The 25,101-nt window shown below is 42.8% G+C and overlaps 1 protein-coding gene across 1 annotated transcript in view; it reads right to left on the bottom strand.

Moving 5' to 3' along the window:
• nudt14 (nudix (nucleoside diphosphate linked moiety X)-type motif 14) overlaps positions 1-25,101 on the bottom strand; it is a 30,060-nt gene that overhangs the window by 3,098 nt on the left and 1,861 nt on the right. The window contains exons 2-4 of the mRNA XM_069657524.1: positions 10,093-10,136; positions 2,982-3,046; positions 2,159-2,459 (exon numbers count right to left, since the gene is read on the bottom strand). Of these exons, the coding sequence (XP_069513625.1) occupies positions 2,159-2,459; positions 2,982-3,046; positions 10,093-10,136 (410 nt within the window). The remainder of the gene's footprint in view (positions 1-2,158; positions 2,460-2,981; positions 3,047-10,092; positions 10,137-25,101) is intronic.

The raw sequence follows: 25,101 nt of genomic DNA, 5'->3' as shown, positions 1-25,101 counted from the left end.
GCGAGGTACGGCCTCCATAGATCGGACTTGTTTGTCCAGCACATCCCACAGACCCTCGATTGAATTGAGATCTGGGAAATTTGGAGGCCAAGTCAACACCTTGAACTCGTCGTTCCTCAAACCTTTACTGAAGCATGTTTGCAGAGTGGCTGGGCGCATTATCCTGCTGAAAGAGGCCACTGCCATTAGGGAATACCGTTTCAATGGGGGTGTACTTGGTCTGCAACAATGTTTAGGTAGGTGGTACGTGTCAAAGTAACATCCACATGAATGGCAGGACCCGAGGTTTCCCAGCTGAACATTGCCCAAAGCATCACGCTGCCTCCGCCGGCTTGCCTTCTTCACATAGTGCATCCTGGTGCCAAGTCTTCCCTCGGTAAGCAACGCACACGCACCCGGCCATCTACATGATGTAAAAGAAAATGTGATTCATCAGAACAGGACACCTTCTTCCATCGCTCCGTGGTCCAGTTCTGATGCTCACGTGCCCATTGAAGGCACTTTCAGCGATGGACAGGGGTCGGGATGGGCGCCCTGACCAGTCTGCGGCTACGCGGCCCCATACGCAACAAACTGTGATGCACTGTGTGTTCGGACACCTTTCTATCAGAACTAGCATCAACTTTTTTTAGCTACAGTAGTTCTTCTGTTGGATTGGACCACAGGGGCCAGCCTTTGGACCACTTTGGTACTGACCACTGCAAACTGGGAACACTCCACAAGAGCGGCAGTTTTGGAGATGCTCTGACAAGGACCAAGGTCGCTTACATCCTTACACTTGCCCACTTTTACTGCTTCCAATAGGTCGAACTTGGAGGACAAAATGTTCACTTGCTGCCTAACATATCCCACTCAGTGGCAGGTGCCATTGTAACGAGATAATCAATATTATTCACTTGGTACAGTGGTCATAATGTTATAGCTGATTGCACATTAACATCAGTATTTCTGAGGCATTTCGTTGCCATTTAAACCAAACAGACGAGTGGTCGCCTCCTGCTTGCAGAGAACTTCCCCACACAGTGTGCTTCTGTAAAATACACCCTCATAGGGGTCATGAGGGTAAAGATGATACCTATGTATTTAATGGAAGCAGCCCACACATAACACAAGTCATAGACAACACCAACAGAGCCGGAGGACGTGTTGGAGTCAAATCAAAAACAGAGTTATGAAAGTTGTCTGTCACTGCTTCCCAGGTGCTGCTGATTAATGAGGGACTGTTGTAAAAGTATGCTGACAAAGATGGATGATTGCTCCAACGCATCCTTCAGCTCGCTTACAGTGTAACACCTAAGTTTGTAGTCTCTCCTCTTCGGGCCGGTCTCTTGTCATTATGGGACTTCCTCTAAAATCCTGTCCTGCTCCAACTTTAGCATACACTTTTTGGATCTTGAGATGACATGCAGAGACAGATGCTCCAGGCTCGGCAAGCCGGAACAGGAAAGAGACCCGATGTTATTAGGGCGGCACCAATCATTGTTGGCCATGATGCAACCCTCTCCAACCTTGGAATGACGCAGTTGAGCACACGACCCGATCCGGCCAAGTCTCTGTTAGGCAAACTCTTCCATAGTTCCTTATGTCCTGATGAGACTAAAAAGGGTCCTGGGCAGAGGTGCACGTTGGACTCTCTGGATGCTGATCCATTTTCCTCCATGTTTACTCCTTCATTTCCCCAGAAGCATGATTTCTGCAGGCCATGACGAACCAACTGACAACTGGCACAAAGAACCTTGTTCCCAGTGGGTTCATAACACACATAATGAACTTTCCGTAGACGTTAGGAAGATTACTTTTCCCGCATGAAAACTGGAAGCTTTCATAATTTATGCATGACAGGCTTTTCTACATCTTTTAGCCCACAGGGTTCATCCATCGTCGACCTTTTGAGATGAAACCTGAACTGAATAAGTCAAGATGAAGACAAAGAGCTGCACGTGGAGGTTATTTCTGAATAGCTTGAGGAGGTTTAAAAACTATATTTGAAAATGATACAAAATAGGACAACAGAAGATTAATTGTTAGGGGACCAGAGCTCTGTTGGGACTGACTAAAGCAAATTATTAAAGGAAAATGGAAAGCTTTGTCATTACTCTGTTAAGAGTGGATGAGCACCATAAGTAACAATGTTCATAACTGTGCACAACCAGCTCACCTGTAAGAAGTAATCCTCTTCAGTTTAGAGGCAGGCACATCGTAGCCACACTCCTCCAGCACCTCCTGCCGGGCGATCTCCTCCAGCGAGAGGTTGGGTTTGTCCACCAGCCCGGCGCAGAGCTCGTAGGTGACCCCCGCTGAGGCCGGGGGCCACTTAGAGGCACTCTCCCCCTCTGGGGCCGACTGGCCCTCCTGAGACTCGGGGGCGGTGGCGGCAGCTTCAGCTGCGCCCTCCTCGGGTTTTTCAGCAGACTGAGGCGGCTGCGTCTTGGACCTTTCCCACTCACACATGTATACAGCTGCAGGTGGGAAAGAGAGGAATATTGGTAAACTCTACCAGGTTGAAAGTAAGTAATGTTTAAATGTAGTGCTTACTATGCTAAGGTATATTAAACATATATTCTGCTACCCATAAGCTTGAACAAACATATCGTGTACTCCCTCTTCAGAAACAAATGTCATTCTAAGTTGTAGACAAACAGATCTCTGTCAGATAAAGAACCATTTTTCTCCCAACAGCAATAAGAGAGGAGAGGAAATAAACGTATCAATGCCCAGACTTCCTTGAATTTAGCACACTGCGGTGCACGACGGTCCCTGGCGACTTCTAACAAAGGAGGTTATGCTGCTTTGTAACGGGGCCTCTTGCGGTCTATTTATGAGTCTGCATTGTTGCTAAGATCCAGTAGAATAAACAGGGATTGTAATGTAATGCTTTTGTAGTGAAAGTGCCCACAGGATATTTAACAATCAAGATCAAGCGAGGTGACAAGAAGAAAATGAAGTAACTAGATTCAATGTGTTTGATGGTGGAAGCGTACCTGGACGGAACTGCTTGACGAGGACAAAACAGTGTGAGCTGGTGTTGAAGATCAGCACTGATACACTGCAGGGACAGAGGAGGAAAAGGTCAAGTTTAAACACAACTTTTTCAGACAGTAAATCTCTTTGCCTACATGATATATTTCTGGACAGGTAATCTCCTCCAGCATGTGGGAGAAAGTGTCTCCAGGAGAGCAGCCGGTTGCAGCTAGATCAGCGTTTCAAAACCAGCAGTTATCAAAGCAGAGAGGAAAGAAGGGAGTGGGAGGCATCGGTTCATTCAGCATCGCGGAAGGGTTGGTCGGCAAGATTAACGAAACACAAAAATCACTCAATACATTAGTAATATTACCAATAACCACCAACCAAACTAGCTCTCATTAGAATAACAGGTCCCATCTAGTTTAGGTTTCTGTTGGACAAGTGCTATTAGGCAGTGACTAAAAGGGCAAACAAGTGCACAGCAGGGCTGTCAAGGAATATTCTAAATTTGAATATATAACCGAATTGTAATAAAAAAAATGTATATTCAATGTGAAAAAAATCTGCACTACCGTGGCTGTCTCGCAAGCTCTCTCGTGTCCTCATGCGCACTCTCTAGGTTAGGGAGCGTCTTTGAATGCACTCAACGCCACTTTATACGTTAATAAATCACTTAGGTCTAACTGAAACAAGCCAACACTGCAACCGTGTGGCCCTGCAGGAGAGAGAGAGATTCCAGTGTAACAGACAGGTATCGGTATGTTGGTTTGTTTTAAACGACATGATTATGTTTAATAAATAAACCTGTCACAGCACAGCACAGTTATTTTGATTATTTTGCAAGGGGTAGGAAGCCAATGTTGATCTTTTAAATGGCATGATTATGTTTAAATAAATGTGCATATTGCGCAAAAATAGATGGTCGAACAGTTCGAACCTTTGTGTGTTTTTAGAAGGAATAATCGAACAGCATTTTTGGCCAATTTAGTGCGCAAGGTTATGTTTAGAATACATTGAGTGCCATATTTCTTCCACATTTGTAACTCAGTATGTACTGTATTTGCACATATTCCACAAACATCTACTGGACATAGACAGATGACAAAACTTCCAGGCCCCTTGCAGCCTGCAGATGTTAAAAGCATCATTTGAGCCTGAAAGGTGTCTTTAAAATTGGCCTGAGATTAAAGCATAACAGTCCTCTCTCCTCTTAACCTTTGTTGTCCTCATTCTGAGCTGTTACATCTATTACTGTATAAGTCAGTCAGAGTCTACTTTGTTGTTAGTGTAAACATACTCGGCCAATCGTGGTGATAAAGACCAACAGACTCCTGAGGTATAGGACAAACGTCAAAACACTCGTGCCTGTTGTTTCATGCTAGCACTCAGTCAGCACCCTGTAACAAGATCAACACTATCCCAGTTCCTAGCAACGCTGCAGAAAGGCAAAAATATTTGCTCTCAGAATTGGCACATTCTGGCTACCATACCTTGAAAACAGCTATCCCGAATTTCCCCTCGGGGGTCAATAAAGTATTTCTGATTCTGATTAGTGTTGCACGGCCGGTGTCCTTGAAACTAATTGAAAAGTAGTGCATTACTGTATTTGATAACTGTAATGTCATTTAAACAACATTTTAAACGTGCACATTTCTAAGTAATGAAAACTAAAATCGATACTGAAACCAAAATCTTTGCAGAAATTAACTCCAGATTTAAACCACGACTCTGGATGGAGGTGCAGTGATCAGTCACATGCTGTAGCACTTGCACCCAGTGAGTTGTGTTAGCAGAGGCGGTTCACTGGTGTGTGTGTGTGTGTGTTTGTGTTTGTCTGAGTGTGTGACTGTCGCTGGCAGTGGAGACTTGAGGCCTGGGGTCAGTGTTGGGAAAGCGGATGTGTCTGAGGCGGCAGGAAGCCCTGCCCTGTCTTTCCCATGGTGAAAGGGAACCGGGACATTGGTAATATAACTTGTAGATACAGAGCCTGGGCTGATACTGATTTAATATCTGTTTGTACTGCGGATACTTAAAGTGAAAGTCTAGGTCTATTTTAGATCATGCACAGTAAATAGTACCAGGAATTCAATCTAATGGTTGATATGACCATTCTGCTTTGTTTCTCCTTATAAAGAAATCTACAGGAGGTTTTGTTCACAACCTGTGCGGACCTACCATTCGCCTTTTTGTTGTATTTAAAGATCTCAGCAATTAACTGATATATAACCTCTGCCAACGAGGTCATGCATTCTGTGCCGAGCGTGTCTCTGTCAACAGGATCAGGGATATTTATCAAATTGTAACACTGGTGTCCATGGCAAAGTGAAGGGTGTGGCGTAGCTAAACTTACAACAAAACATAGCAGCCACCTCAAACATAGCTGTAGAAATAAATGGAGCATACAGTGGTTGCACTTGTAGATCTACATATTAGACAATGAGGGACTATTGGCCCTGGTGGAGGTCTGCGCTCTCTGAGTGCCCTTTTAGCTAGGGATGCACGATATTAGATTTTTTGCCGATATGCCGATATTTTACAACTCATTCAGCCGATTACCGATACCGATATTTTTTTCCCGCACACTTAATTGCAGAGATCATCAACTCTCTTCTGTATTGGAATTAGCGTACAGTATGATGGTGATACTCTTATCACATTTGTAACAACAGTCGGGGTGACGGGTCTTGAGATGGTTAATCAAGTTTGTAGTGTTGAAAGACTTTGCCTTGGCTCCTCCTCGCATCACCGAAGCTGAGCAGTCATTGCAAATAGCAGTTTTTCTATCTATTTCGGACACTTTGAAAAACTTCCACACCACGGACATTTTGGCTTCTAACTCTCTCATGCTGCAGGTAGACACATGTGACGTCATCACGCTGCGCCGCGCAGGTCTTCTTCGCGCCGGGGACATTTCGCCGAGGTCGGGCATTTTTCGGTTAATTATATCTGCGGATATCGGCGTGTTGGCCGATATCCGATAGTTCATTTTTAAGCCAATTTTGGCCGATACCGATAACGTGCTGATAATATTGTGGGTCCCTACTTTTAGCTTCTGAGAAACTGTCCAGGGCTATGAAAGAAGAGTTTTCTGAAAGTTTCATTGTGAAATTTGAGGAAAAATATCTGATAATACAAGATCCCAGCTTTTGGCCCAGACACCAGCGTAATAAAAACTTCAACTGTGTCTCAGCTGCTGAATAAAAAAGCCTCATGGTCTGCTTAAAGGGCCTCAAGCTGCAGAAGCCTCTGTCATCTCTCTTCTCCATCACTGCTTCCTTTGCTTTCACCTCCATGAAACACAGGAGGCAGAGAAGCATTTTTCACTTGCTCCTTCCTTGAAAAAGTTAAGAGTCTAATCTAGCTTTAATGCACATTCACTTCAGTTATGCCCTCTTTCCTCCAAACTCTTCAGCAGGTGTACCAAACTTCTGGGCGACACAAATGCACTGGTGATATCTGCAACAGCCTACAGCTGCATGAGGAAGTCTGGCGGGGGGAATATCATCACTGAAGAGCACAAATCTGATAATGTGGTAGATTTGGTCCAAAAGTGGGACACGCAGGCCCGAGGCGTGGAAGCTGTCCCCAGAGGCAGGTCTGGGTCATGTATTGCTGTTCCACACCATTACTGCTGTTCCACAGCTTCCCGCTGCAAAAGAAATGCTCTAATGGTTAAACCGAGAAGCAGGCTAAACGGACACTCAGGACTTTTCATGCACCGTTAAGCTTTCTCAGCGGGGCTTCGAGCCGGACGGCCGGAAAACTGGGTTACAGTGGGCATATGAGGAGCAGGACTAAGGTGACTACTGCTAATAATATCAAGATGATAAGAAAAGCTGTGAATGTACTCTTAAATCTGTTCAAATAAAAGATTAGTAGATTAAGGACTAGAAAGAGCTAAATACACAGAATGACATCTTTCGGTTGCTGTTGGTCTCTTTAATTTCTTGCACTGACTCAAAATCATTGAAAGTCACTTCCACCAAAAAACAAACACCAGAACGCAAACACTCCCCTAAACACATAGGTGTCAAATTGACAAAGCAATGGGAGTTAGCTCATCCAGCCTACATGTCTGTTTGTAGATTTGAAGACGACTTATGACTAGAGATGACCAATATGGTTTTTTCAGGGCCGATACCGATTATTAGTAGACAAGGAGGCCGATAATCGATATTTGGAGCCGATATTCATTTGCAGTAAAAGTGAAAATATTGGCATCAAAATTTTGAATCATAAAAACTCCAACACTTAACTTTGTTTAAATGTCTTTAAGCATATGTTTATTAAACAAACAAACAAAAAGCACAGGGAGTTCCCAGGGTCAGCAGCATCTCTTATAAAGTTAACTGAACATTTAAATAAATAAATAAATAACTTCCTGAAGTTTTATTAAGTAAATAAAACAAAGTTAAATAAAATTTGCAAAGAAATGAACTTTTTCTGCTCTCCGCCGTGTGTGTGAGCACTCTGCATGCACAGCTTTCACTGCTGATAGGCTGTTACCCGTGCCATGGCTCTGCGTGTAACCAATCAGTGCTGTGGGTGGGACAATGCTGGAGACAGAGTAGTGACTGCAGACAGAGAGGCGCGGCTGCATCAGAGCCAAAATAACCCAGTTTTATATTGATCTCTTATCGGCCGCCGGATTTAAAAAAAAGGCCGATGCCGATATTAGTCAAAATGCCCAATATCGGCGCCGATAATCGGTCTATCCCTACTTATGACCGTTGTGAAGCAAGTTCTTTGTTGGGGTTTTGCTTTTTACCAATCATGAATCATGGACAACATTAAAGAAGCGGGCAAGAAGTGCTCAGTTTCTTTTTTCTAATGATGTCGTCCTTTTGGCTTCACAAGGCCGGACCAATGACCCGCCGATCACTATAGGATGATTGAGGGTCAGTAGCCTGCAGTTGGAGGTCATGGCACATTATGGAAACGATTGATTACCCATTTTGAGTTCCCCTGGGAGGAATTTGGTTCCCCAAATGAACGAGTTAAGAGTACCTTAATCTGAGGGTGAGATGTGCTGGGATCGATTGCGCCGCCTGAGGTTAAGCCAGTGCTTTACCAGATCCTTGTGGTGAAGAGGAAGCTGAGTCTGAAGGTTTCAGCTCCAAATGTACTAATCGACCCTCTCCCCTTACTGAAGATTTTCAGCTCTGCGTAATGTTATAAGTTTGCAAAATGAGAGCTCTTTGCTTCAAACTTCTCACCCGTACCTTAAAGGCCAACCTGAAGGTCAGAAGGAGTAGAACCATTGGTCCTCTGTGTGTAAAAGAACAAAAAGAAGTAGTTTGAGCTTTTAAAGGAAGCTTCCAGACGCCTTCGTGTGGAGGTATTCTGGCACAGTAAACCAGGAGGAACCTGCTCGACAGCTTAAACGTCCTAACTGACCAGCAGACAGGAATCCCGAGGAGGAACATTGTTGGGTTATGATTTTTCCTTTCTGCGTTTTCACATTGTAAAAAACAGAACAGAAACATGGTAAGTAATATATTACAGCACGAACCGAAGTCCCAAGCTCTGAAAGACAAACCAAAGGCTTATTAAACCATAGTTTGTTTATGGTTACGCAAGTCAAAGACGACTAAGTAGAAGTTAGTGAAGCAGGTTCTCGGCGGATGTTTCGCTTTAAGGACAGCATCTAAAGCAGCTTCCAAGAAGAGGTCCTTGTCCAGTATCAAGACTATTTTCAGCACATTCTGTTACACTTTGGACGCATCAAAGCAGGAGGAGCCTCAGAGCATGCTGGAAAGACTAAACATCCCATTGGCCAATGAACACCATAGCATCCAAGGAAGGAGCTACAGAACATGGTTGGGGAGAAGGACAACGTGGCCACCTTTCTTACTATTTTGTCATTGGACCCACAGCAGATAAGGAAGGGGAAATGGTTGGATGGATGGTGTAAACAATGTAACAATAACTATCTGAATGGCCACTGAGAGACCAAAGTCTTTGTGAGACACTAAGATGTAGAAACCTACATTTAATGGAGCAAGTAACGCCTAACGCCGAATGCCTAAAAGCAGCTCACAAGAAAATGATCTTTGGACGCATTTGGGAGCAAGCAAAGGACTATCTTGTGTATATATTTTATACTATGTTGCCCCCAAAACTGCACCTTAAAGGGGACAAGAAGCTTCTTGCTGGTAAGAAAATGTTATGCGCACTTTAACAAAAATGCAAAACAATCCTGGATCCATTCAATGCACGCTACAGGGGGAATAACACTTTGGAAGATCTTCCCCCGAGGAAAAGCTGAATGTTCCCATGGGCTCTTTTCTTTAGGAAGTGCAGGCCTGAGGTTTACTGCTTTTGTCTCAATGGAACCATTTTTTACAGGGACCTCTCGTTGGGGTCAGTAGAGGAGGAAAGAGGGGCTTAAATGACCCAAGACTTACCTCAGGGCATTATGGTACCCGGGGTAAAACAGGGAGTAGGAGCCGTGGGTTTCACACAAACGTGTGATTTTTTCTCTTACAGTGCCCCCTGTGAAGCTCACACATTTACAGCCGTGGCAAAGTGGAATAACAGGGCGCCAGTTCCCGAAAAACAAGGTCTGTTTTGGTTCCACATCCCAGTATTTGACATCTTTTAGCAAAGCAGGAGTTAAGTAAACACATGAATTGATGTAGCTAATGAAGGCTACAGGTGGAACAACAGAAGATGATGTTTGACCCCATCAAACAATACAGGATTACTGCCTGTTTCCATGCTGCAAGTAAAAAAAGGCAAATTGTGGAGAGCTGATTTAAGAGTAACAGGGATGAATGGGCCAGAATTGGTGCAAACCAAGCGTCTTAGCAGTCAGATCGCTAAATTCATCCTCCTTTGCTGATCCCTTAAAGCTCCATCAGATTCAGACACTTTAGTGACAAGCTCTTCAGACTGCAAAATGTCTCCTGACGTGAACAAGAACATGAATTTAGAAGCCATTTCTTTGGCAGACATGTTTAAATGTTGAAGTCTTGGCTATGCAAACCGAGCTCCACTCCGTTTCAGGCCCTGGTTTCGCTCACCAGCAGGTTGTACCCTTTCTTTGTGCGCGTGTGCGTGCACATATAAAATAAGCGTGTATGAGCACAGCTGCCAGCCAACAGCGCAGAATGAAGTGTGTTTTACCTGTCATGTGTTCGCATGAAGTCCCAGGATTTCTTTGTGCCATTCTGCGAAGGAAGAACACAAAACAAACAGCATGAACAAACGATTACAAGCTATTTTAATGCTCCAACACTGTGATTTATCGTCTAAGACAAACAAAAGCATGTACAAAATGTAGATATTCTGCGTACCACAGCTTCTTTACAACCTTTGTATTATGTAACGTGTAAGGCCTTTGATTTATTCAAAATGATTTCTTTAGATGCAATCAGCTGTCGTACGACAGACGCCTGCCGGGGCCTGCTGAAGTCAAATTAAAAACCACACCTAAAGAAAACATCTGGAGAGACAAAGCAAACGACTTCGCCTGCACCGAACATGACACGGTGGAACTTTATCGACTCTCCTGCAGCAGAAAACGTGTGAAATGAACAAAATACTTTATTAATGAACTAATATTAAACCGTAGAAAACTTAGTTTTTGTCTTGGTTATATATATTGAATTGTATGGACCAACCATTATTAAGTATGGGCGATTATGGGGGTTCAACGCTGTAATGTTTGGTCAGAAAGCAGATGCACAGTCCGAACTGTAAAGGAATGTAAAGACAGAAAAAAGTTGGAGTTGCTTGGAGAGACTCCTGATGACTAAACCATCAAACACGTCCTGTAGTTGTTTAACTTTAGTGACTGAAGTTGTGGTAACTAAGTGTTTATATGCCCTGTGGTCACATCATCATAGCATCAACAGGACGTGCAGCCGAACCCTCCTTCAGTAAATTTCCAGCAGAGCATTTGCATAAAAGAACTGGCGAGGCAGGTGTGTGTGTGTGTGATTGGCACAAAAGAGATAGCCAGAAACATTTTGGCACACAGAGATTTTAAATATGTGGGCAGTGACACACAAACACAGACGCACACACACGCACACATTGTCTGATTGTTGGCTCAGCACTTTGCAAGTAAACATAAAGGAAGACTTAGGCAACCATCCTGATTGTCAAGTTTAAGGTTATTTTCATTCAAAGCAGGTGAAGCGAGGAAAGTTCTTTGAAGGTCAGGGTGTCAAACTCTATTCAGGAAAGTTGAAACTGTACAGTTCATCCCTTCACTTTATTGTGAAGCCAACAAAGAGTTCTTATCCGCTGATCTATGAGCGTCGGAAGCTGTGGTTCAGGACTCAGAGATTTAAGCCCTGCTCGGTTTAGTTTAAAACTTTAGCAGACAAATGGGTTTGTTTAGAAGCTGAAAGGTGAAGCTACAGGACACATTGGTGGGACACTTTTACAAGTGTTTACGGCAAAATAAAAAGCTGCATTAATAAAGTAAGTAACACCTATTACCATGCCATACCTGTCGTATGGAATTTTACAGGCACAAAACTTGCATCATGAAGTGCTTTTTCAGTGGTAGCTCCTAAATTGTAGAATGAGCTACTCACCAACGTCAGAATGGCTCCCACTCTAGATATTTTTAAATCTCGTCTTAAAACGCATTTTTATTCCTTGGCTTTTAATCCAGCGAGTTGTGTGGTCTCTGTTTGTCTTTTATTGTTTCTAAATCATTGGTTGTTGTTTTGTGTTTTATGTATTTCTTAGTGCGTTTATATGCTTTTATTTTACTGTGTTTTTTAATTTTGTACTTTTTACATATATATTTTAACATTTATTTTACTTATTTACTGTTTTTATCTGTTGTGCAGCACTTTGGTAACCTTGTTGTTTTTAAAATGTGCTATATAAATAAAGTGGATTGGATTGGATTGGATGATCTGGATGCTGCAGTTATCCCGCAGCATGGAAAATTGGTTGCTGGAAACAACCAAACATTAGCAACATACGGGAAAAACAATCCGTGTGAAGAGCAAAATGACATCCCAGCTCCCATCAGCGTCATCTGACGATGATTTAACTTCTAATTAATCTCTATAAACAGACATCTGCATGCTAACAGCTAACAATCTGTTCTAGATTCAACCTGACATAAATTCCCTGACGCGGTGTCACGAAAGCCGTCAGATTTCCCGACTTCCTCGAATGCATCAGATCGATCCGACCTCCGTTAAACAAACGAGCGTTTTAAAGTAGTTTTCTTCTCCGCTTCATTTTAATTTGTCACTCATCTGCATCATGATGTTAAAATTTCAGAAGTAAGACCAGTTAATTAAAGTCAATCACAAGAAAAACTGGTTCTTTTTCTGTAAACAATGCAGCACGCGGAAAAGGAAGTCGTCCAATTGCTACAGGCCCCGGCATGTTCACTGTTGTGCCCATAGGCTATGTCGTCGTCAGACTATAGCCGATGGGATCCGGGATTGGCCCAATCCAGATCTGAACCTCATTGAAAACTTCCTGAATGTGATCAAGAGGAAGACAGATGGTCACAAGCCATCGAACAGAGCAGAGCTGCTGCAAGAGTGGCCTAACGTCACCCAACAGCAGTGTGACAGTCTTCCAGGATGCATGAAAGCTGTGATTAAAAAAACATCTTTTTTGCATCTTTTGGTTTTCTGAACCAGTCGTCATTTTCTGCAGATAAAAGACCTCAGTGAGAATATTAGATTTGGAAGTAGAGAGAAATGTTTACAATAAAACAAAAGTTCATTTTACACAAACCAACAGATTGAAGAACCAGAAAGTGGTCTCTCTTTTTCCCCAGAGCTGTTTGTTATTTTTGATTAATAAAATTCTTCAAGGGAAGATGTTTGAGCCATGCCAGTATATTGAACATATTTGGCTTTTGCAGGTAAATCGGTATTTGTGTTTATGTTGGTCGATAACAAACAAGATATTGCTGTACAAATATGCCAAAATATGTTTGATGTCATACAGAAATAGTGTCAGTATTACAAAGTTAAGCAACCAGTGACAATCCTTTAACAATAAAAATCACTCAGTATGTATGTTGGTCTTTGAAATGGGGATCTACACCTGTGTCGACTTGCTGAGTGACCTATGTTGTCTTAGCAAGCCCTCGGTATTACGGAGTCCCACCCGCTACATTTAACAGGACCGGCTCGATCATCTGCACCATGTTTATCTGCAGATATTCAACCAACCGACTCTGTGCACAATAACTCTGCAGGCTTTAGAAGAGAAGTCTGGTGGCAGAAAATGTCCCCAGACAAATCACTCCTGCTTGAGTAGAATTTGCTACAGACTACAAACCAGCCAAGATGTGTGAATTGGACTGAACCATAACCTTCGCTTTATTCCTCTCCCCACATTACATGCTGTATAAATATGGTAAAGTTGGCCTACATTTTCTTTGCCTGAGGAAACATGGCCTTGATTCAAATTTAGGCTACACCTCCTCTCCACCGACGCAGGGATGACAGCTTTACTAGAACAGGCTTATTGCAGCCTCGATAGATGTGCCTTCTCGTGTGCAAGTGTCCTGGTGCAGTTTCAGCACCACCCAGGAGAAGGGTGGAGGTGAAGTGGCGAGCTAATTGCACAGATACATTCAGACATAACAAAACTACTGTTGTGGCAACAGGATCTGAGTTAGGATGTGCGATGTGCCAGAGCTTTACTTCAAACTGTTTAAGCAAGTTAAAGATTTCAATCCAAAGGTCATAAAGTCACACACACACACACACACACACACACACACACACAGCTTTTAATCAAAGTGTCGGAGTTGGCATCTGATAAGGATTTTAAGAATATACATTACATGACAATATATTTTAGTAACATGCACTAAAGCATCACACATTTAAAGGCATTTTTAAAGATAATTAATACTTAAAAAAAAGATAATCAAAACCCGTTACAATGCAACGCTCTTCTGCAGACTCATGTCGCGAGGGGCTGCAAGCTGTGCTAAGCTAATGATGCTTGCTCACTTTTTAGGTTAGGATTCCTTCAGTGTTCATCGTTTACAAGGGTTCACAAGAGTTCACAATGAAATTTTATGCAATTTAAGCACACTTCAGTGTAATATGTTAACTGCAAAGGTTATACATTTGGTACATCTGACAATACGAACGTCTGACCAGCTGCTTCTAACATCTGTCAGCAACAGGCTAACCTGCACTCCTTACAATTAATTGGTTTCAGCTGCATTTTCACTTATATAATAGAAAATTCCTCATTAACATTGATTATAATACTATGATACAACAGAGCAATAATCAAGCCTTTACCCAATCCCTCATTCATTCATAAAAAATTATCAAAACCCATAAAAATCTGTGTTTCTCCAACGCTCTTCTGCAGACTCATGTCACAAGGGGCTGCAGGCTGTGCTAAGCTAATGATGCTAGCTTAGTTTTTAGGTTAGGATTCTTTCAGTGTTCATCGTCTACAAGGTTTCAACTGGGAGCCAAATTATTAAAGACAATTCCTCTCTTTAAAAAACAAACGATGCAGGTGATTGAACCAGGTAAAAACACAGAATAGCAGTTTTATGGATAAACTCGTCTTTTTACAACTTCGGCTGGGCTATCAGGGCTGCAAGCCAAGCTGCAGCTAACTTAAAACCCAAAAAAAATCCATCATCCGGTTAAGAGATGAAGTAAGAAAATGACCAGGATCTAAAAAGTGAAGGTGACGTCATTTAGAAATGTTTTAATGTTCTGCATGCAAGCATAATATTACAGTCATGTATCGACATCATTTTATAACGCAGACCTAGAGAGTCGTTTTGTTTTTGGTTAATATGGCTGACTGAAAGTAGCTGCAGAAGTTCTGTACAAGACGAGCAACTAATTATAACAGAACCGCACCCTACAAGCTCATAAAATTGCTGAAGTTGAATGATCACTCTGAAAAAACACAATGAAATTCAAGCTCACTTATGTATACTATATGTTTGAAGTATATTGTAGGGGTTATATATTTGATACATCGGACAGCACAGACTTATGACCAGCTGCCATCTATTAGCAGGCTAACCTGCAGTCCTTACAAATAACTGGTTCATTAAGTTACATTATTACTTAGATATAATAGATCTCTCATTTAACACTGATCATAATAAAAGTACTGCCGCACAACAACCAAGCCTTTACCCAGTCCCTCATTCATTCATAAAGCCATCTCTAAATCACACTCCGAGCACAGCCTCTATAGAGGAATAATGTTTGCGTTAAGGATCTAAAAATAAGTATCCGGCTCGTATAGACGCCCTTAAATCCTCTCCACAACGGGTGCATGACCTAACAAGTCACGGCCACAGGGCCTCAATGTGAAGCCAAGCTAGCATAATGCTCTTCATGCATCATTAACTATCATGTTGTGGTGTGAAATGAGAGCATGGAGCTAAAGTTTGTGGTGGTTCTGTTGTGGCGTTGCTGTGGCGCATTCGAACACAGCGATGATACTGTGCGATCATCAGAGTTCTTCACAGCAGACAGCTGAGTTTAATGTCGGCTCTGCATCAGTGCTGCCTTTTTTATTCCCTGTTCTTTCTCATTGGTATTAATGCTTTTTATTATCTTACTGTCCTGATGTTCTTAAATTGGTCTTAGTGTTTTATTGTGTTGTTTTTTCAGCCTTTCCAGTCTAAAGATGCTGCTTGTTTTAACCCTTCATATACAAACATATAGCTACAGTATGATGTAGAGGAGATGAAGCGCTACAAAGTGACTCTATAGGCATTTATACACTAAGCCATTACGACCTAAAGACAGAAGTGATAGCAGTCATCTTTCCTCCTCCTGTCAGCCATCAGTAAATCGTTGACATCATCCAAACTCCTCACAGTGGAGTCATGTCATGAAAGATGCTCTGCCTGCCCTGCAGACGGTCTACGAGAGTAATTGCTCGCACAAAAAAAAACCTGTCATGTCAACAAAGTGTGCGAGTGTCTTACACGCCATCATTCCAAGTTGAGGCCGAGCCAGCCGCGCCCTGCTCGCCTTTCCTCAGTGAAAGCCGAACTGGTGTGAAGGCGTGTGTGTGTGATAAATCACTTGTCGTGACTGAGGCGGAGACGCACTCCTCGCGTCTTTGTAAAGAGAGCTTATTGAATAATGAATGAGATGGAGTATTTTTCCTGTCAATGAAGCTTTCACAGGTAAATTGTCGGCTATTTAAAGGTTGAAAATGGGTTATTAACACTGATGTACAATCGGGCTGTTCTGCCTCAGTACAAAAGATATTCAATACTCAGTGTCAAACTCATGTCTGTACTTCTCGACATAATATTGCTGCACAGTGCACACTTACTGAAGCTCAAAGCACAAGAATATTTCACGGTAATATAACAGGATACTTTGGGATCATAAAGTCACATGCAAAGTTTTATTTTCATTTCCATCCATTATCTATACCTCTTATCCTGTTCAGGGTCGTGGGGAGGGCTGAAGCCCATCCCAGCTGTCATTTGGCGAGTGGCGGGGCTGCACCCTGGACTGATCACCAGTCAATCACAGGGCTGACACATAGAGACAGACAACCTTTCACACTCACACCTCCGGGCGATTTTAGAGTCACCAATGAACCTAACGAGCATGTCTTAGGACTGTGGGAGGAAGCCGGGGTACCCGGAGGGCACCAACACATGCATGGGGAGAACATGCAAACTGCACACAGAAAGGCCCTCGTCCGAACCGGGATTCGAACCAGGAACCTTCTAGCTATGAGGCGACAGTGCTAACCACCTTATTTTTTTTATTTTTGAATATTAATTTGGTGTGTATTTTAAGAAATATTTACTAAATTGAAGGAGTTTAAAATAGAATATTTGTAAAACAAGGTTAACATTCGTGGTTTCGAAGAGTAAGAGGCATCATCATCTGCAAAAGAAATGATAAGGACCAATTGACAATTCCCATAATTCAAAGCTTACTGCCTCTTACATGACCACAAAAAATAATGATGGTCCATTGTTTAGAAGTATTTCCTGCCCATCAAAAGCAAGTCTAGCTTTGGTGGCGCTGCAGCAGCGCTTCAGGGTTCACACACCCTACTACTCTGAACAAAGCCAGGTTATTCTGACTGTGTAACAGCTGTTACGTTAACCAGCCCTCTCAGAAGGCCAACTCTGTCTCCTAGACATAACATTTTAATATGACTGAGTAGTTTTAAGGTTGTGATGACAATGCAAATGCAAAAGGGAGGTGGTTGAGGTTGGTAGTGGCTGTACGAAGTCCAAGACTGTCACAGAGTTTGGGATAAACACATTATGTCAGCAAGCCAATCACTTCCCCAGTCTCCATTTTAAAGCTGACACATCCAGGACCAGTCAACTGAATGCAGATATCAGCCAACATCCACCCTCCATCACGCTACGTGTTGTCCAAAAGCTCTGGTTTAAAACTGGTATAATCAGATATACTGAATCCTTTCGGAAATGTTTAGATTGGAAGAAACCCTGACTTTATGTGGATTGAAGATCAAAATAAAAGATGCATTTTCAATATGGCCACTTTAGAGTGGTTGTAGTGCGAGTCAGCTTTACAGCATAAACAGGAAGTGTGTGCTGTCCTACCAGTCTAAATGGGAGCTAAAGATTTCTATTAACACCTGGACATTGGGTAAAACCTAATGCAGGGACGTGGATTTCCGGGACCGCAAGTGTTGTGGTTTCCATTTGTAGAACGCTTGTTGTCCGAGTAATATTGACCAATCACGTATCAGCAGGCTGCGGCGTGTGCAAGAAAAACAGCCCGTGAGGAGAGCAGAAGCAGACGGAACATAATGCGCCGTAATGACATCCCGGCTCCCATCAGCGTCATCTGACGACGGTTTAGCTTCTTATTAATCTCTATAAACAGACACCTGCATGCTAACAGCTAACAGCCTGCTCTAGGTCTAAAATTCAACTTGATGAATTCCCTGATGCTGTGTCATGAAAGCCGTTAAGCATTTCCGACTACCTTAAATGCATCAGATCGATCCGACCTCCGTTCAACAAACGAGCATTTTAAAAGTTTTCTTCTCCTCTTGAAGACAGACCTTTTTCTGTAACAATGCAGCACGCGGAAAAGGAAGTGGTTTATCGCTAACCGCCGGCTACATGCCCCGGCATGTTCACCGTTGTGCATCCGAGATTGGGTAAAACCAAGTCACAACAATGTCTTTCCAACAGGAAGTTGTTAGAATAATAATAAGGAATAAGGAAACGTGGTCTTAAATTTGAAAAACATTCAAAAATACATTTAATATAAGATTTGATCGTTTGTTTATCATTTCAAAATACAGCGAGAGACGAGATCAAACACTTAAAGATGACAGGTTTCTATTCAACCACATACTGTACAAGGTAAAACTACTTAGCATGAATGTGTCATCACACACACACACACACATATTCCCTCTCCAGTATCCTGTCACCACTCACAGATGGTGGGGTTCCCCTCATTACTCGGGCCACTTGCTGAGAGAAGGGGGGCGGGGACAGCTTGAATGGCCCAGGGGAGACGGTAGAATCATGGCCGACATGGATTACGACAGAGAGATTAGCCCATGGGGGGAGAGAGAGAGAGAGACAGAATAGGAAAGAGAGAGAGAGAGGGGAAGAGAAGCAGGAACGGGCTGCCCAGGACCTTGAAATTAATGTGGTCCCTCTGGCTTTGGGCATCAGAAGTGACGGACTCCTGTGTGAATGGCTATTGTAAGGAGGGATGTATGGTCTTGATCTTTTAGGTGCTTAAAGTCTAATAACCATCATGCACACACACACACACACACACCTACTGTGCTCACTACACATTAAAGCCGGCAGCTGCAGCAGGAAGAAAAAAAAAAATCAACTACGGTCCTCAAACACAAAAGCTCTCCTTGAATCTCAACATGTGCTCTCCAGTTTCTCTTCAGCCTCTTTCTATCAAACACAAATTATAACGAGTGAACTAATGATGAGCAGAGTTTAAAAATGACAATGATAAAAGCACCTGCACCTGCGTGAAGCGATAGAGCGGTAATGATGAAATTTAATGATCTGCAGCATTAAAACAACCTGCTCAGTGGGTCTGAGGCGCGAGTGCCAAACGCAGTGTCAAGGACACTCTCTCTTCGAGTGCGCGCCCATGTGACCGTGCCCTCTAGTGAAATCCACAGAAAGCATGTAGCCCTCAAATCAAATCGAGGCAGTTTACGTGCGTCCCTTTAATGCAAACTGGCTGTGAGATATCACCAACTACTCTCAGGAACAGACGAGTCCAGTTGCAATTCGCTACAAAAAAATACGAAGAGGCTGTCAAATGTTACGATCATCATTACTGCTGAATGCACAAGAGACATGTTCACTACCCTTTTCAAATCCACACACTACACAAGGAGCTATAAAGTGTACAAGCAACCCTACACAGAGGTGTGTTATGGGAGATCTGAATTACAACACAGCTTAAAGTCGAGCTGAAACGGCATTTCGAGAGTATCTAGCTTCCGTATCGTGACGTATTTCCGAGTGAAACAGGACGTGCAGGCGGGACGTATCATCAGAGGGATTTGATTTGATCGCTGAGAAGTGGGCGTAGACAGACGTTCTCCACAGCGCAGTAGCTAGCTAACTGACCGAGCGTTCTTGGTGCTCTGCGGCTAAATGTTGCAGATTGATTGGTTGAAATTGTTTGGTGCTAACGTACGTAAGCACGCGTGAAATTTAGTTTTACCGGAAGAAAAAATGATCAGATTTTGATATAAGAATACGAAGAAATTGATTTTCTGTATTTTTTTGGCCTAAATTTTCAAATAGATGCACAAAATTACCGGGGATGCGATCTAAAAGGATTCAAATGACATTTTTCATTTCACCTCGACTTTAAGAGTCGGCAGCGATGCTAGCAGCTCTGAGTGGTTGTAATTTAAACAGCTGTGTTTTGGGCTAAATGCTCATCATGCTAACGCAATCATGCTAACATACTTACAACGACACTTAACACATGCTGCTGATGTTCCTCTGGTATAGTTACAATATTCACCATAATATACAATACAATATTCACCATCTTAGTAAGAAAAAAAATTCAATTGTGACCGGATGATGGCGCAAGATATCCGTTTAGGGGTTCAAAGTCTTCACAAGTCACCATCATGAAACCACAAACTAGGGATGCACGATATTGGATTTTTTGCCGATATCCGATATGCCGATATTTTACAACTCATTTAGCCGATTACCGATACCGATATTTTTTTCCCGCACACCTAATTGCAGAGATCATCAACTCTCTTCTGTATTGGAATTAGCGTACAGTATAATGGTGATACTCTTATCACATTTGTTACAACGGTCGGGGTGACGGGTCTTGAGACGGTTAATCAAGTTTGTAGTGTTGAAAGACTTTGCCTATTGGTGTATTGGCCGATGTCCGATAGTTCATTTTTAAGCCAATATCGGCCGATACCGATAACGTGCCGATAATATCGTGCATCCCAACCACTAACGTCTGTACAAAAACTGGTTGGAGCCTTTTGGTTGGAAAGTAAGGAACACGGCCTCTGATTGGTCAATAGACTGAACACAAGGCATCCAGAAGAGGCTAAGTGGATGGCTGTTTTCTGTAGGGCTGATTTTGAGATGATTTTGAGTTATATTGCAGTTCTGCCATGATTGGCGATATTACAGGGAATGACTTTTTACATCATTATTTTCATTTTAATTGAAAAACGTGAATTTTGTAGGGATCAATATCAAACAAAGATATGTTATACTTACGTCTCTGCAGCACAATATTTAAATTAAAATGGTATTTTGACTTTTTTTACCTTTAACAAATATTGCGCCTCCTGTGATTTAAAAATTGCAGCAGGGCATATTAGGATTTTGATAAAATTTCGATTTCGAGTTTTCAGCACGAAAACATGGATAAATGATCACATCAGAGAGACATCCAAGACATCCAATATCATATTTATTATCATGGATTTACTGTTTAGTACATGGCAGATAGGTGATCGGTCAAATTTGCAAATAAGTTGCAGGAATTGGCAAAAATCGCAAGGTCATAAAAAATAAAAAATAAGGGAATGGTTAAATTTGCGTGAATGTAATCATAACTTCTTGGAGGGACAGATTATCGCTACACGTGCATACTATGCAATGCATCAGCAGCCATTTTCCTTCCAAGTGTTCTACACAGATTTCAAGAAGACAGCGTGTGAGGTAGAAATTGTTAGCGACCTGCCAGGTTGGAAGGCATGGACAATTTCAGTCCATACTTCCTTTTATATTTAGCTCAACAAGGTCACTGAAGCAGCCTCGCATGGAAAAGTTCGATTGAATGGTCAGAAACTCCAACATCGCAGCATCCACCTCGCCATTGTGAACAGATATAAAAACACCTGACATCACAGGAGGAAGGCAGTGATAATAACTTTGAACCAACTATTCAGCTTTAGTAACGGGTGAGTCAGGGTTTTAAGGCAGCAGAAAACACACCATAAGGCATCAACTGGTTCAAGGTTCTCTGCTGTTTTTCATTACTTCAGACAAAGCTGTTTACTCAGTCAAACAATACTTCTAAAAACACCTTTTGTCTTACGCAGTACTGAACTGTAGCCCTGCCATTCACCAAAGTTTTAATACAAGCAGACAATCCTCTCTCCATGCATACAGACATTAGTGTCATTTTACTGCCATTATCCACCCTGAGTCCTATAAATACCTATTCAGGTGAGAGGATGCGTGTTTTGGGATCATAACAGGACGCATATTCAATGAAGGAGTGCTTGGGCCACCAGGGCTGTAAGCTATACCAGATAAATAATTCCAGATGAATAATTCAAAATCATCATAATGAATAAATGGAAGGTAATTATCCCGCTCTAAGCAGCGGCCTGCGATTCAACGCGCGGCCAGGCGACAGGGATGAGAGGGGTTTCCCGGAGTCAACGAGGGACAATCACCTGCTTTGTAGAGAGCGGCGAGAGAGAGGAGACAAAACACAGCAAACAGTGGTGATGAAGAGAGCCTCTCTTACGCATGACATTATCTACTTTAGAGTGTGTGTGAATGGGTGCAGGTTAGGGACCAGCGGCTGAGCTGCAGATGTACGGATGGACATAAAAGGTTTCGGGGAAGAGATGCTCCCTCGGTGTGACTGAAAGGCCTTTGTGGGGCGCCTGAACGCCCCTCCTGCCTGAGTCGCACAGGAGAGTCGAGGAGGATGAAAGGGAGGACAGGACGGAGAGAGGGAGTCCACCGTCCTTTCTTTTGTTGTCCATCTGCTGTCTTAGCCGTTCCGCCGTTCTCTTGACAAGCTTAACCCCCCCCCCCCCCCCCCTCTGTCACAGGTGTGAAGCCCAATGAAGCTCGATGACCTCCCCACAACACGAGTGCTTTAATGCTCCAGTTTTCTGATTAAAGTGAAAGTAAAACTACAAAAGAGCCCCTTCAAATCATGGCTGTACATTAGTTGCATTTTCTTTATGTTTTATGCAGCAGCTGTCATCTGGACTTTCAGCTGACTGCTTTCTTTCTTTTTCGAGAGCAGAAATATGGTCACAAAAACTTTTCTATAACAATCAATTTACCATAACATATCTTAGAAAAGCTGCCAGTTTAAAGAGCATCCTGACAGTCGATCAAAACTTGTCATTTAACGTGCTAAACTTGATTCTTTTGTCTCAAGGACACTCTCCGCCAGACACCGGGAAGTGCTGCTGGCTGAGCTGTTACTTACGGCTGTATGTTTGTCAGCGTTTTACTTTTGCAAACAATTTATCTCATCTGCAGAGGACAACATGAGCTTGCTTTCACCTTCGCTTTCGTGACCCTCTGCACAAATGAGCACGTACTGACTGACTGTTGTTGGTTTTATTTCAGCTGTCTGATAGAGATATCTGTGTGATATGACGATCTATTCGCTTTTGAGTACAAACTGTCCAAAGTTGGGGTGGCGATTTAGCTCAGCGGTTAAATCGCATGTAACAGAACTGCATATGATTGTGTGCGAACAGAGAGAGTCCGATGTCGGACCGTCTTTTGCCGTTAGAACACTGTGTGAGGACTGCTCCAGGTGTTGTTTATTTGGTTGCCACGACTTCACGTGTGATTGCTGTCCTATGACTCCTGTCACTGTTTCAGTGCTCTTCCTCAACGAGGAGAGCGGGCGAACGACTGTTCATTTGGAGCGGACGTTCCGTCCTTTAATTGCAACTTCGGGACACATTATAGAAGCAGCGGCGGCAACATGTATGTAGCGGAAACACTGCCCTGTTTCTGACTCTATCCCCTGTCCTCTCTCTGTCACAAAAGGCACTAAGGCCCAAAAAGCCCTCATCTGGTCGGGTCATTCATGTGAAGTAGACCTAAAGACTTATTTTTTAGCTTTTTACTTTAATTTGAGCTGTTTAATTAAAGTGTTGTAACAGGAAGGAGGAAAGGAAAATACGTGGAAAATACTTGTGTCTTATTGGCTGACAGGTCTATAAATTCTGATGGTTTAACTCTAGCTAGGTAGCTGAGCTTGCACTCAGTCAGGCATAAACATGAGAAGATTTTTCTACTGATAAAGAAAGGGAAGCAGTAGCCCCTTATACACTGCCAGTTCAAGGCGGGATTATTACGCCTCTGTTACGTTTCCTCTTCGATGTAAAACGCTCAGAGGCGGAATGGTGGGGCGTTCCACCTCTGAGCCGGCATCAGAGGTAGTAACAGAGGGTCTGTGTAAACAGCGGAGCCGGCAGGGCAGAACAGCGCTGTGTGTGTATTTGAAGCACGCGCTGTTTGTTAACACCTAGCGCATGTTTTGCTTCCGCAATGCCGGAGCTCAGTGGTAGAGTCGGTCGTCTTTCAATCGGAAGGTCGGAGGTTCGATCCCCAGCTCCCTCAGTCTACATGTCGAAGTGTTCCCCGGGTTCAACTCCCACCTTGGCCCTTTGCCGTGTCTCATCCCCACTCTCGCTCACCCTGTTACAAAACTATCTCTACTATAACAATACTGTCCTCTCTCTGTCAATAATGGGACACTTAGCACTATCTCAATGCACTGTTAAGATGTCTTTTATAGCGCTCACCTGGTCGGGGCATTAGGAGCAGTAGGCCCAAAGACTTAAGCTTTTAGCTTTTTACTACAATTTGAGGCTAACTGTTTCTTAAGGAGACAGAACCGTTGTTATTAGGAAGGAGGAACAGGAAAATACATGGCAGTACTTACTTACAGGTCTGTAAATTCTGATGGTTTAACTACACCCAACGCTAGCTAGCTAGCTGAGGTCGCACAGTCAGTAAGAAACAAGGTGTGTAGATGTGGGAACATTGAGCATTTGTTACCAGCTGACTGTACGTCATCATAAGACCTGGTTATCTTCTTATTGTCTACAGTCAAAGTAATGCAGGTGTCCATGTATTTTCTGTATCTTAAGAGCGAGAATTACCTTACTACCTCTCCTGCATCACTGTCACTGTGCAGATTTCACACAACAAACTGCACAAATGTTTTGAAACCTAAAAATAAAATCATCCTGGACTGCAGCCTATGTTTGGGTGAGGAAGCATTTCTCACTTTCTGGGAGACCATCAGGACACACAGTCATCACACTTTTCTTTTCGCAGGAAGACTTTGAAGGAAAAAAAAAGGCTAATATTTTTTATGCCTAATCTTTAAAATGCAGATAAGTCAAGTGTAGTAATACTGATTTAGTCATTCTACAGGATCACAATCTCCTACCTTTCAGCTCCTTGTCACAGTTATCAACAACAATATTGAGTGTAAACTGCAAAACACTGAGGCAGCTATTGTGAAATTTAACAGCTTTTCAGCTCCTTAACAATATTAACAGCTAACGAGATGTCAGTCACAGACTATCCACTCAGCCCTGCTTGCCACAATGACCTGAATAAGCAGCTAAAAATGGATGGATGAATGGATGGATGAGTAGTGACTATACCTGCACCCACGAGCATTATGGAAGAGGCTGACGGTATATGCTGGTGTGGCTGTGCTAAGTATGTATAAAGGCCTATTATATGGATGGAAGAAGCGCCGCAAATGTATGTAAGAGGATACCCAGTCTGCTTTATATTGTCAGTATCAGCGCTGATAATAAAATGAACATCTTATAGAGCCAAAGGACAATTTGGTAACAGTGCAGAAGGCCAGCTGTAAGCAACCAGTATGTGTAAACATGCTT

The sequence above is a fragment of the Semicossyphus pulcher genome, unplaced genomic scaffold (genome assembly GCF_022749685.1).
Source record: "Semicossyphus pulcher isolate SPU_LCO1_2020_fin unplaced genomic scaffold, fSemPul1.0.p SCAF_11, whole genome shotgun sequence".
Taxonomy (NCBI): Eukaryota; Metazoa; Chordata; class Actinopteri; order Labriformes; family Labridae; genus Semicossyphus; species Semicossyphus pulcher.
Note: the sequence above shows the minus strand (reverse complement) of the source record. Positions and strands in the feature narration are given on the sequence as shown.